At 41.0% G+C, this 12,690-nt stretch overlaps 1 protein-coding gene across 4 annotated transcripts in view; it reads right to left on the reverse strand.

Annotated features, from left to right (window-relative positions):
- The window catches only part of TRPC7 (transient receptor potential cation channel subfamily C member 7), a 152,887-nt gene that overhangs the window by 52,669 nt on the left and 87,528 nt on the right, over positions 1–12,690 (reverse strand). For 2 of the 4 annotated variants that reach the window (XM_063706791.1, XM_063706789.1), the window contains 2 exons: positions 9,238–9,402; positions 793–1,009 (listed from right to left, as the gene is read on the reverse strand). In XM_063706791.1, the coding sequence (XP_063562861.1) occupies positions 793–1,009; positions 9,238–9,402 (382 nt within the window). The remainder of the gene's footprint in view (positions 1–792; positions 1,010–9,237; positions 9,403–12,690) is intronic. The other 2 variants (XM_063706792.1, XM_063706790.1) reach the window with 1 other exon arrangement.

Here is a 12,690-nt window from a genome sequence, read left to right on the forward strand (position 1 = left end):
TTTAGTTTTTGCAATTTTTAATTTTTTCCTACTCAGACTGATTTTTTTTTAACCAACCAGTTTTGTAGTTTTCAGTGTTGGAAAAATCTATAACACATTTTGCCACGTTCAATTTCAGTCACTGCCAGTTTTATTTTGTTTTGATTATTCCTTCTAGTAATGGTTCTCGTAAATTGGGTAAAAGACAGCCTTTCTTAGTTAATCAATGAGGAAATTGGGAACAATTTCCTTGGCAGCTCCAGTGGCAGACTGTGGCAGCATGAAATACCACTACAAGAGGAATTTCGTAGCCTTTTAGTACACCCACTTACACAAATAACAAGAAAATGTTACTCCCGTAAAATTTTAGATGTATATTTATTATCACAATTCTACTATATATGAATATTTAATGATAACAGAAATATCTTTCAAGCTATGAAATTTTGTGCCCTTTTTTAGAATCTGAGCTTGTTTTCTTGAGGCTTCCGGTAGACTATATTTAAATGATCAAAATAATATGTTTCCCCATGAAACTACTTTCAATACATGTATAATGAATGTTCAATATATGCACTTAAAAAATTTCTGTCCCCCGCCGCCCCAAACATTTCCTTTCAAAATTGGAATTTGTATACAGGTCTGTGTATCTTAAAGACAGAAGTTGACTCTGACTTTCTTGTTGGTCATCCACTCACCATTTTGTCTATCAGGAGTACACTGAAGAGGGGAGGGAGAAATTCAGAAGTCAGAGTTTAATAATGTCCTACTATAATTAGCAAGGAGAGTATAAAAATAGAGTGACTTGCTTACCTAAGACCCACTTCATAATGAGCATTTCTGTCCAGGAGAACTGTGTGGTTTTCACTCTGAAGATTTGTTTTGGGTAGTCTGTGAAGGTTTCGTTTGGCAGGGTTTTAACACCTTCAAATCGGTCAGATGCATTCACAACTAATAATCCCAAGAAGATTGTAAAAGAAACTGCATGAGCTACAAACTTCATGAAAGGGCTCCTCAGGGTTCGTCCTAGCTGGAAAGAAAACGAGTGCAAGACATGTTAAACTGGCTCTAGGTGGATGTAGGTCTTTCTTTATAACATCGCTTTCACCAAAGTTTAACCAGAGAGTCCTTCGTCTTGGACAGAAACTGCTAACTGAACCCATACAACATTTTTTCCTAAACTATTATGTGAGATGCTGCTTGACCAAACTTATTTGGTCAATATTTTCCTATTTAGAAGACTCAGTGGGAGGGCTAAGAGAAATTGATAGAACACACCTGACATAATCATCATGCTACATCTAATTGCACTGATACCTCCAACTGCATGGATATGAAAAAATAATGTCTGCATAAAGTTCACAATTTTAAAAAATGCACTTTGAGTGCTCGGTTTTTGTTTAATCTACTCACTTGGGCTTCATTCTAAGGGTATTTGTTCTCAACCTTTCTTGTATGTTGATACATTTATTTAAAGCTATACATTTCTCACTAGGTACTGCTTTAGCTGTATTCTCCTAAATTTTCACTTGTAGCATTTTCATTGACATTCTGTTATAAATATTTTATAAATTATATTTTGATTTCATTTTTAACTCAAGGATTATTTCATTTCCAGACATAGAGGACTTTTTTTCTCCCTGCTTTAAAAAATTTGAATTTTATTGCAGCATCTTTATAGAACATAGCCTCTATGATGGTATTCTAAAATTCATTAAGGTTTTCCTTTTGGCCTAGTGCCTGAAATGTCACAAGCTGGAAATGGTCCAAAAGATGCCCTATTAGGAGCAAATACTAGTCACATCTTCTTTATCTCATGGCAACCCATCCAAAGGCCACTTGGACCTTTGGGATCGAATTGAGGGCTGCACATTGAGTACTTGCCAACCTCCTGTTAATGAACTCAGTTGGGACTCTTCCAGCTCATTGCCCTCATCTAAGCACCAAGCCCTACCCCTCATCCAGGTACAATAATAAGGCAAGAACAAAGAGGAACATCTTTTCTGAAGCTCAGTTCCTTTTCCAAGGTAGATATTCAATTATAACCAGTGACTGATTACTTGACATTCACATTCTGCCTCATTCAGGAGTCCTAGAGTGAAATGTTACCCAGGAGATAGACTGTTGGTTCAACAGAAGATCAATTACAGGGCCTTCTCTAAGTAGAATTTTCCTAGTCACATATGTTCAGCACAACATTTATAAATCAGATGGTTTGATAATGTTCTTTTAATGTGCTTCAGTATGTTAATCATCCACTTTAATTATTGTAGTTATTAGCATAACATTATTATGATTCTGATGCTATAGAGCCCATTTATTAAAATAAAGTATTAGTTTTTATCTTTTTTAAAAATCTAGGTTTTAAAAAATATCCAAGCATTAGGAGTCCCTGCTTGTGTTAGACTTCATCTGCATATTGTCATATGACACTAGGAATAACTTCAGAAATACAAAGAGATGTTTATCTGACAGTAGGCCCACAAATATTTTACAATAACATTTCTGTATAATGTTTATTACTTACAAAAATAGGGACTGTAGATTATTTTTGGCAATAGACAGACATGCTAGTTATAGAATGCAGTGGCATTCTATAGGGCACTGAAGGTGATAGAGATAGAGATAAAATGTAAGGACAAATAAAACATTTTTATATAAATTCAGTAAAAAACTGAATTAAACCATGTCTCTTTTTTATTTATATGATATTAAATAGCTAGTTTGAAGTTCTTGACATTTTAGCAAATGGTGTTAGCATCTTGGAGCCCCATTTCCCAACCAGGACCTTGGGATATTTTGGCATATCCAGGAGACAGCCTTAGGTAGTCATCACGTTGTTTCTTGTCACTGTGTCCTAACTGAACTGGTGATGAGAGGTGAGGGGAGATGGAGAATGACTGCAGGGAGGAGAATAGAGCATGAGGAGAGGGGAGACTGAAGAGAGGGCAAGGGATACCAGGTCTTGTGTATCCCAGCAAGGTTTCAAGAATGTTAGAAAAAGCTGGGGAACTCTGAGATAGACACAGCTCTTAAGGGGTCCATTTTCCCCATCCTTTATCTGTGGGCTCTACCTAATATCTTCAATGATAATCTGGATGAGGATATGGGGTATACCTCTCCAACTTCTCACCCAGGTGAGGCACCTGATTGCTGGAATTTGTATGTAGCTGCACCCAAGCTGGCTTTGGGTTTCCCCAGAAGACCTGGTTTAAGGAATTTAATATTCGTTTTGTTACCTCCTTCAAGCTGTTATTTTCTAGAAGAAGATGAATCTGCAAAAATTATTATATTTACTATAAACCATAATAAAAAGTCCTGATAATGCCTTTTGGTGATTTGATGGAAAGTTACCCTGGGCTCAGTTCCCACTTGATCTAGGTCATAGGGAGGAAAAGTGAGGTTGGGAATTGATATTCTTTTCCTATACTTCTGGGTTTGAATGCATCTTTTTATCTGGTAAAACTTTGATAAAGGTCAAATGAGATCCAGTCATTTCAATGGTTTCCTTTTTCTTTATTTGTAAAATTCCCTATTTGACTCACACAGATAATTTTTGAAGTAAATTACCTTTGGGGAAAATTTCCTCTATTTGCAAGGACATCAGATGAGCCAAAAGAAAGGAGAAAAGTCAACCAATATATGCCAGCAGCTCTTAGCTGCAGAATCGTTAAAGCTGGGTCAGGTATCAGCGTTAGGTGTAAAAAGAGATGAAGATGTGGGCCTTAGCCTGCTGTGCCTGGAGTGCAGAACTGAGGAGCCCAAAAAATGTGGGCTAAAGCAGTTCAGTCATTACTAGGACCTTATGAGCTGAGAACACATCAGGAAATTAAAGCTTGTAGAACTGAAGTCTCTGGCTCACCCGAAGCTTCCTGGCCACTATTCTTTGGTTCTGAGAAATATATGAATGTCAAAGCAACTGAATAGTGCCCCTGAATTGGCTCCAAGAAAATTGCCTTCATGGACCTTTGGGGTGGGCACCTGTGTTTACTGGTCAGCACCAACTCTGTGTTCCATGCCACTGGGCTCTTAGCCCCCACAAGTGTAAGCACCTAAGTGGTACCTGGATGTGTGAGTCCCCACATCCCAAAAATATAGCCCTGTGGCTGTGATTGTGGTAGATCACTCAGAAAAGGTTTCCAGCATCTTCCTAATCTTTTATGACAGAGTCTCCTTCACCAAATGCCACTCTCGCTTTCCACTGGGTGCCATGGTCTTAAGCAAGGGCCTGGTTTACAAGTTAGAAACTGAGTGAAAGCAAACTTGGATTAATCATTCCCAAAAGAATCATGCACAGCTTCGGGGTTGGGTGATTCTCAAATGTTAGCGAGATCCTGGTTAAATTAGAGGCAGATCCTCAAGATGCTCCCCCTGAAACTCTTATTCAAAATGTCTAACCTAGGGCTCAGGATTTTTCCCTTTTATGATGGGGTGGGATAGTGGTGGTGTTTACTGGGTGCCTGTAATCAGTGTTCTTACATTACAATGTCAATCTACACATTGTAACGACTTGATATTTCTCCACACATTTCAATGTGAATCCACACTTTGTCCTGGGGGCTGAAGAGGGATTTACAAAGTAGGACTCCGATGAAAGAAAAGGAAGGGACAGAGTTTGTCATCTGGTTGTTTTGACTTCTTTCTAAAAAAGTCCTACCAACTTTTGAGATCTAAATCAAGTCCATTTCAAGGTTGGTTAGTCAGCAGCTAAGATGTTTATGTTAGGCGTTGAAGGTTGTAATGGTGCTCGTGTAACTAGAGGGGTGTATGTGTGCGCGCACACGTGGGTGGTGCATTTGCATGCAGCCATTAAGTGCAGATCTCTGGAGCCAGAGACTCTAGGTTTAAACCACAGCTTCATATATTTTTTTAAAAACAAGTTATTTAATCCCTTAGTGTTTCAGTTTCTTCTTTTATAAAATGGGGATAAAAATAGTGCTAACTGCATAGGGTCAATGTAAGCAATGCATTATTTAATACACACAAAGCAGTTAGAACAGTGCCTGGTGTATGGGAAGTACTCAATATATGGCACTGGAGGGTCTCAGGGCATTCTCCTAAGAGGAATCTTAAAATAAACTTCACACAAAGGTGGACCCAAACAGAGTCCTTATGTCTTTATGCCACGAGCCTGTTTGGGATATCTCTTATAGACAGCCTGTTGTGCTATCTATATGCAACACAATGCTGGGCACTGGAGGTGAAAGAGATAAAACAAGCTGTAAGAGTTGGATCTTCCCTTCAAAGTTGCTGATTTTCTAGTGTGGAGAGACACAGGCTAAAAAGTGTGATAGGAAATAGATGGAGAGATGGGGAGAAATGTTGCAGGGCTCAGTCTGGGCCAAGTCTGAAAGTGATCAGCTTCTGGCACTCTTTAATCCTATCTCAGCAGGGTGACAGGTGCTGGACTAGCCTTTTGGACTTGGGAACAGAAGCATTGGTGACATAAGAGCACCGATGCTGTATTTCCTGACACAAATTTCCTCTCCATGGCTATGCTTCAAAAATTGTGTTGTGATTTTCTTTAATCGAGTGTAGCTCTCTGGTAGAGATAAATGTGGAGAAACAGAGGTCTCTGGAGGTGCTCTCCTCTCCTGGTTGGCCCCTGAACCACATGGTTTGAGGACCCCTTTCAAGCCATTTCAGCTTTGGTAAGGCAAAGCAGAGATCTTTCAAAGCTGCCCACTCACTCATGCCTTCCTTACTAGATATTCATGTTTGGGATGGTGAAGAGGGGGTACCAACTTTATATTTCTCCGAGCAAGGGTTATGGCAGTAAGGACTGATAGATTGCACACTACAAAGATATAAGGTTGGATTCTAAAGTTGTTTACAGTTCCTCCTGCCTGAGTCCTGGGGCAAATTTTGAAGATAATTGGAACAGTTATAGTTAACAGGTAATAGACAAGGTCAGCTTCTCCTTCCCTGTTATAATTAAAACTGGTGCAGTTCCTCAGCATTTTCATGATGCTGGCTTCTGCCACATCATATAGAGACACTTTGAACCTTTGAAGATGACTGTTATTTATTCTTTTGGCTCTGAGATCTTAACAGGCAAACAATCTAAATTACAAATCAGAATAGGATAGCAAAGGATGGAAACAGCTTAGGCAGCTATAAAGACCCTTTGACATTGGAGTCCTTGTTGAGAGAATAAAGAACTCTTTAGGCAAACAGAGACCTAACTGCCGTGCATCCATGGGGATTAGAATTCACTGGTCTCCCAGTGGGCTGCCTGAGCTCAACTAAGTTGGTGATGACAATGAGAAATGATAAACAGAATCACTGTTCTTTCTCTTGACCCAGATGAACCTGTCCCATGCTCCAGGCCTGCATTTATCATTATATGTAGCCATCTGTGACTTGGTTATCCTCTTCAACCAACATATTAGTAAGCTGAACTTCTGTTGACACCTTTCACCTTGTAATTTCCTTATTTAACTGTCTTTCTTAGGGACCCTCAGAAACAATATAAAAATAGACTCGACAGCCTTGATAATTCAATAGGAAAGATATGATGCAGTCGTTATGGCTGGCTAATCAAGTAATTTTGATGCTCCTAATAGTCTCTAAATTAGGGCAACAACTGTTAGGAAGTAAATGCACCATTGGGTTGGAAACAGAAATCTCAACATTTACTAGACATTGATGGGCATTAGTTAGTTGACGAAGTTTGCAAGTGACATTTTATGAATACATTTATAAAATAATATCAAGGTCTAAGTTTTCAGAAAGAGGCGTAATAATGTCATTAGAATGAGATCTCTGAAATGACATTGTCCTTTTCTTGGAATTACAGATATAGACAGATGTAAAGTCAGTGACCCCTCAGGAGGAGGGCTGCCAGCCCATTAACAGACTTCGCCATTGCCCTCCTTTTGGGAAGACATGGTTTTTCTGGGCATCAGGAACCCTTAGAGGGGCTGGTTTTGTCACATGGCAGATGTGACCTCTCTGTAATTCCCAGTAATATCTCTGCCAAAGTTGAAAAGATTTCTTTCTAAATGGTGAAAGGAAAGACTAAAAATATCTTGACTGTTTTATCTGTCCTTTGGCTGCCTCAGAGCAAGTTCAACAGCTCTTTAATGAGGGAATCTTTGCTTGTAATGAGCAGTGCCACCAAGAGTCATCTCATGCCACAGACTCAGTTATCGACATGCCCTCTACTGCACTGAGCTCAGACTTGGAATCTAGAAAGTGCACAGAAGTGACAAGTGGCTTAATGATCAGCTCATGTCTATCTTGAGTTTCTTTTTTCTTTTTTTAGTCTTAATGGAACTTCTGGGGGCACCAAATGTCAATCACATGAGTAACTAAACAGAGGTGAGGAAACCCCTGTTATGGACCAAACTTCCCTGCAACTGTTTCCTCCAGAGTGTTCCAGAAAACTGCCATAGGTCTGACCCCTACATCTCAGGTGCTGTTACCTTCCTGGATTTACTAGGCCCAAGAAATTCTAGAAATCCCTCTCTGCAACCACACACTTTTTAATGGGATCACATCTGCATATGTACCAAGATTCCTCTCAGAGCTACCAGAAATCTAAACAATTTAGTCAGCAACTACTCTTTCTGAGTCTTTTCCCAGGCCACTAGGCAGTCAGAGGCAAGCCAGTTTGCTCCTGTTGGCTAGTCCCAGGTTCCTGGAAGCTGTCACATTTAGCTTTGCAGCAAAAGTGAGGATTGGCAGCACTTTCTCCACAAAGTTGCTGTTATTTTAATGATTGAACAGCCTAGAATTTGTTCTGGGGCTCAGAGAAAGTGAAGTTAAGTGTCCCTCCTCACTGGGGCTCTGGGTGAAGGCAACTTACAGTACAGACTGTGCCTAAAACCCATGACCAGCTTCAAGCCAGCTTTAAATCTGGTTAGTTTTTTCACCCACTGTGTTTTTTCAGCTCATAATGAAGGACAGAAAAAAATTGCCTTTACCTACATATGTATTACTTGGGAAATTCTGATCTGAAAGTGCCTGGCATGATAGACTGCCGTAGAAGCAAAATCCTCAATAGATGTAAGGTTGAATACTGTAAAAGTTCAGTAAGAGGGCTTCCATTTTTAATACTACTCTCCAGAAGAAGGATTTGGGGACTTGACCTCTCTCTGTGACCCTGTACCTACTGTGAGGCAGTCAGTTCATTGACTGTCTGGTTAGGTGGCCTCACCAGCAGCCCCGAAGTCTCGCAGCTGTCATTGTGGTATGATTTACTCCTAAGTGGAGTTGACAAGAGGGTTGGTTCACTGGTGACACTTTTATTAACCACATTACCTGATCAAATTGCCTATGGAACTAATCTCCCTGTAGTCATATCTCTCCTACTGAATGTTGATTACCTAAGCTTAATTCCTTTTTAAATGTATCACTAGGTAAATGCAGCTTTGGAACCTTTAGTGACAATCTTAAACCCATGAAACATACTTCAAAATTTCTGCATGGTTTGGTCTTAAAAGCACTGACTCTTCCCCGAAGCTGGAGTGCTGTTACTTTCTACGGCTTTGACTCATGTGACTGGGATGTGGGGACGGTGGAGCCGGTAGTAGGGCAGCTTGGCACCTGCAGGTTCCACTCCTTCCATCACTGGTGGGCACTGGACACTCCCCCTCAGGGAAATAACACTCCTTTTGAGCTCTTCTTCTCTTTCCTTTGCCTTTTTCCTTCCTGCAACCTAATTGGCTGCCCATGTGAGCCAGAACCTCATCGAAGGGGCCAGGAAAACTAGGAAGATGTTGCAATGGGTCTGCAGTGCCCCAGCGTGAGCTGTGTTTGACTCCCAGCCTACTAGTCATTTCTCTTTTCTGGACCTACTTCATAAAGCATACATGTCATAATGTAATTGAGGCTGTGAAATGAGATATTCCATGAAAAGGGCTTAGAGAAGAGAAACTACTCAAATGTTAGCTATTACTATTACCATGATTCTAATTATTATACTGTGGGTTTGGAGGACATGCTTAGGACATTGCATAATTAGAAGAAGAAAAGTGTCTTTGTTCTCAATTCTGTTACTGATCTTTTCAAATTATGCCTTTCGTGTTTAAAATTTTATTGCTCCTCTCTCTCTTTGAAAAAAAAAAGATTTAAAAAAGCACGTCTTAACATTTTTCCTTTTATGTGGTTTCCTACTTTCACCGGGTATCTCAGGAATATTTTCTTTAAATATGGGAAAAAATCAGCTGCTAATTTGAACAAAATGGATTTCAGATCATGCTAAGAAGAGAGAAGAAATAACCGCAAACGACATGCACCTTAAGCAGTCTGTACCTTGCTGCACGGAGCAATCCAATAGGCTATGGCGAGAAAAGGGAGGCCTATGGAGACTCCAAAGACAGCCAGGAATTTCACAGCGATAGACTGTTGACGTAAGCCTGAGAGATTTTCATACCACATGGTAAGCAATTGCTGCTGACAGTTAGGATGAGCAACGAACTGTAAAAACAAAACAAAAACAAAAACAAAACGCAAACAGGAAAATGGCATTGATAGCACTTGAACAGTATACAACCTAGGAGTAGCTGGGGGCTGAAATTCTCCACCTGGGGGGTGGTTGAGGAACCTGCAGTGGGTGGGGGTGAGGCGTAGGAAGGGGGCCTTCTGACTTGGGGATGCTAAGGAACTTTGTGCTGTGGCCAGAGTCCTTGCAAGACTGGCTGAATTCACACTTTGCAAACTGGGCCTAGAAAAGTCTAAGGCACAGAAAATGGAAGTCAGCTTTTCGGTACATGCTTGTCTTCAATTCAGGCTGTTCAGCTGATCAAGGGAGACTTATCTCTGGGCAGAGTTCACTTGGGAAGGAACACAGAGGAATGGATGGAGCATGAATGGGGTTTTGGAGTCAGACATGGGTGTGAATTTTGTTCTACCCCCTACTAGCTGGGTGACGTTGGGACAGCTACTTAACCTCTCTGAGCTTTAATATTCTTATCTGCAAATTAGAGCTTATCACATTGTCTTGGAGGATTAAACGATATTGTAAAAAAAAAAAAATCCCCTCTCTTTACCTATGTAGTCTAAGGAAAAATGCTTACAGTGTTTCCAGAGGATGTGTTAAAACTCCTCAATATTTTCTCACTGGATCCCAGTGGTGTTGGGCTTGAATCCAGTTTTTTTGTGGCATGATGGAGCACCGCCACATTGGATCCTCCATGGAGTAGCTTCCTTCTGGGACATCACACACCCTTCTTACCACCACTTCTCTCTCTTGGAACTGTTCTGCCCTAATGCTTAGGTTACAAGACAGACCTCTTGTGGCCATTTTCTATTGTGTGGCCATGTCCTGCTCTCACCCCTGGATTCAGCTTATTGGACTAGGAGTGGAACCCTGACCTAAACTGGGCCTATCAGGTTTTCTCTCCTGGGTGTTTAGGACTATGTTGAGAGAGGCAGTCTGTTTATTTAGTAGAGAGTTAACATGTAACCTTGGACGATCTGGGCAGCTATCTTCCACTTTGTGGACTAAGTAGCAAAACAAGTCTGTTGAAAACAGAAAGAGAATGGTGTGCTGAAAGAGGCTGAGCTAGTGTTTGACCTCTTTAGGGCCCAGCTCCACTCTACCCATGTGGTCCATGAGACACTTTTATATTCATAAACAAAATGTTTTGTTTTCTGCTTGATCCAGCATATTGGCTTTAGTTGTTGCCACCAGAACATCCCTTTTCTGCAAATAGTAGTTGCTGCTTGGCCATTTTTTAGTTGACTCAGGGTCAACTGGAAACTGGTAATAGGCAATATTTAAGCAAAATTTATGGGAATAAAATTTACATTTGAAAAAAATATACTCGTTAGCTTATTTTTTTCCCCATGACAGGAGGAAACCATTGTTTGCTTTTGACAGGTCTGCCCTTTGGCCCCACTCAGGATACCCATGTGCTTCCAGAGCATGGCTGGACACTATGGACTAGAGAAGATAGACTGGGCATTTTTCAAAAGGACAACTTATCAGCTGAGTACCCTGGAACGTCATGTGCTGATTTTCATCTCATTTGCCTCACTGAGTATTAAGGGGACATATACAACGATTCCTGGGAAATGTGAAACATTCCCTTTTCATTACAAGAGCAATATAAATAGAGCTATTTTAAAATTCACAATGTAAGTGACAACATGTTTCCCATTTCTGTGAACTCACGGTAACTCACAGTAACAGCCAAACTATCTTTGAGGACATTATCAAAGGTTTCTTTGACCCTACAGCCCCTGACAATACCATTACTTGAAATATTAGATGCAAATGAGGCTTTTCTTTGTAGCATTACTGGCTTTTCTTTGTGGCATTACTGCTTTGCTTTCTCTCTAAGAATAGCAGTGGATTATCCTCAGCCCAGGGAGGAACCCCCAGGCTGCAGGTCATAAGACATCCTGGGCCCTTTCTGGCTCACAATGAAGAGGAGCAAGCAATGGAAAGTCATGCAGACATTTCTGTAATTCTCAGGGTCTAGTCATAGCACAGTCTCAAAGGGAGTGGTGGGTAAGCATGGGGTGCAGTCACTTTTGTTTTTCAACTGCCAGCCTTCTGTAGATACTGAAATGGCCCTGCTTTGCAGAAACTCATAGTCTGATTAGAAGACGCGACACATGCTGTGAAATAGAAGACGAGTATTTGACTCACCCTATGGCTCCCTGCACTACTGCTGCCTGGGAAGGATGCCTGTCACAATCCCCATCATTTGCTTCTTGTGTATATCTAGGAGAGCCTCTCCCATGCTTCTGCTGCTGCCTCTTGGCAGACAGGTCAGCACCACAGATTGGGCAGAAGGCCAGAAGAGCAGAAGCTCTGAGAGAGAACACAGTGGTGACTATTCCCCACTCTCCCTTGCTTGCCTCAGAGGAAGACAGTGGTCCCAGCTAAAACGAGGGGTCTCTTGGGGCTCTGTCTTCTCTGATTGGACCTTTGCTAATTTCCACAGCTGCATTTATCTCTATAATAAAGCAACCCAGCTTCAGACATGCTATTTATTTGTAGATAAACTTTATGATGTAATAAGATATCAGCTGTGGATAGCTGAAGCCAAAATTGGTGTTTACCTCTATCTGGGTACCTTTCTGCACTTGTGGCAGCCCTTCAAAGACAGTTCAATGTGTATCAAAAGATTTTTTTCAATGTGATTTTGAAGCATGAAAAAATATCATCCCTGACCCAAGGAGGATGAGAGTAGCAAATGAAGCACACCAACAGGACACAAAGAAAACTCTACCCAAAAGGGCACACAGCTAAGGAACAAAGACAGGAAGAACTCGGGGTGTGACCAGGATTTTCAAAAGCAGGGTCAGAGAGGAACTGATGGAAGAAAAGCTTATAGCTAGAATAGAATAGGAACTCAGAAAATTGGTGTTGTCTTGGGCTTATTTCCTTTGGCATCTTGCTCACAAAAGGATAGAATGATCAGAGGATGGATGTCACCAAGAGCTAAGCCTAGGCCATTCCTGCCCAGAACATGGCACACTTTTAGGAAAATTCTTGAAGGGAAGAACCGATGTGACTGCCTAGATTTTCCCAGCGACATGATTCATATTCATCATAGTAGGCAGTTTGTAATGGCTGGAGCCGAGAATCTGTGAAGGAGTTTACATGGGGCTGAGCAGGCTCTTAAGAGAAAATAAATCAAACTACATCTGTAACTGAGATGGACTGTCCAAGGAGCTGGGTGAGGGAGGGACTGGAGAGGAGTTGGCCTGCAGGGAGAGATAGGAGGGGACACTGAGACAGAATTCTCTGGA

The sequence above is a fragment of the Gorilla gorilla genome, chromosome 4 (genome assembly GCF_029281585.2).
Source record: "Gorilla gorilla gorilla isolate KB3781 chromosome 4, NHGRI_mGorGor1-v2.1_pri, whole genome shotgun sequence".
Lineage (NCBI taxonomy): Eukaryota > Metazoa > Chordata > Mammalia > Primates > Hominidae > Gorilla > Gorilla gorilla.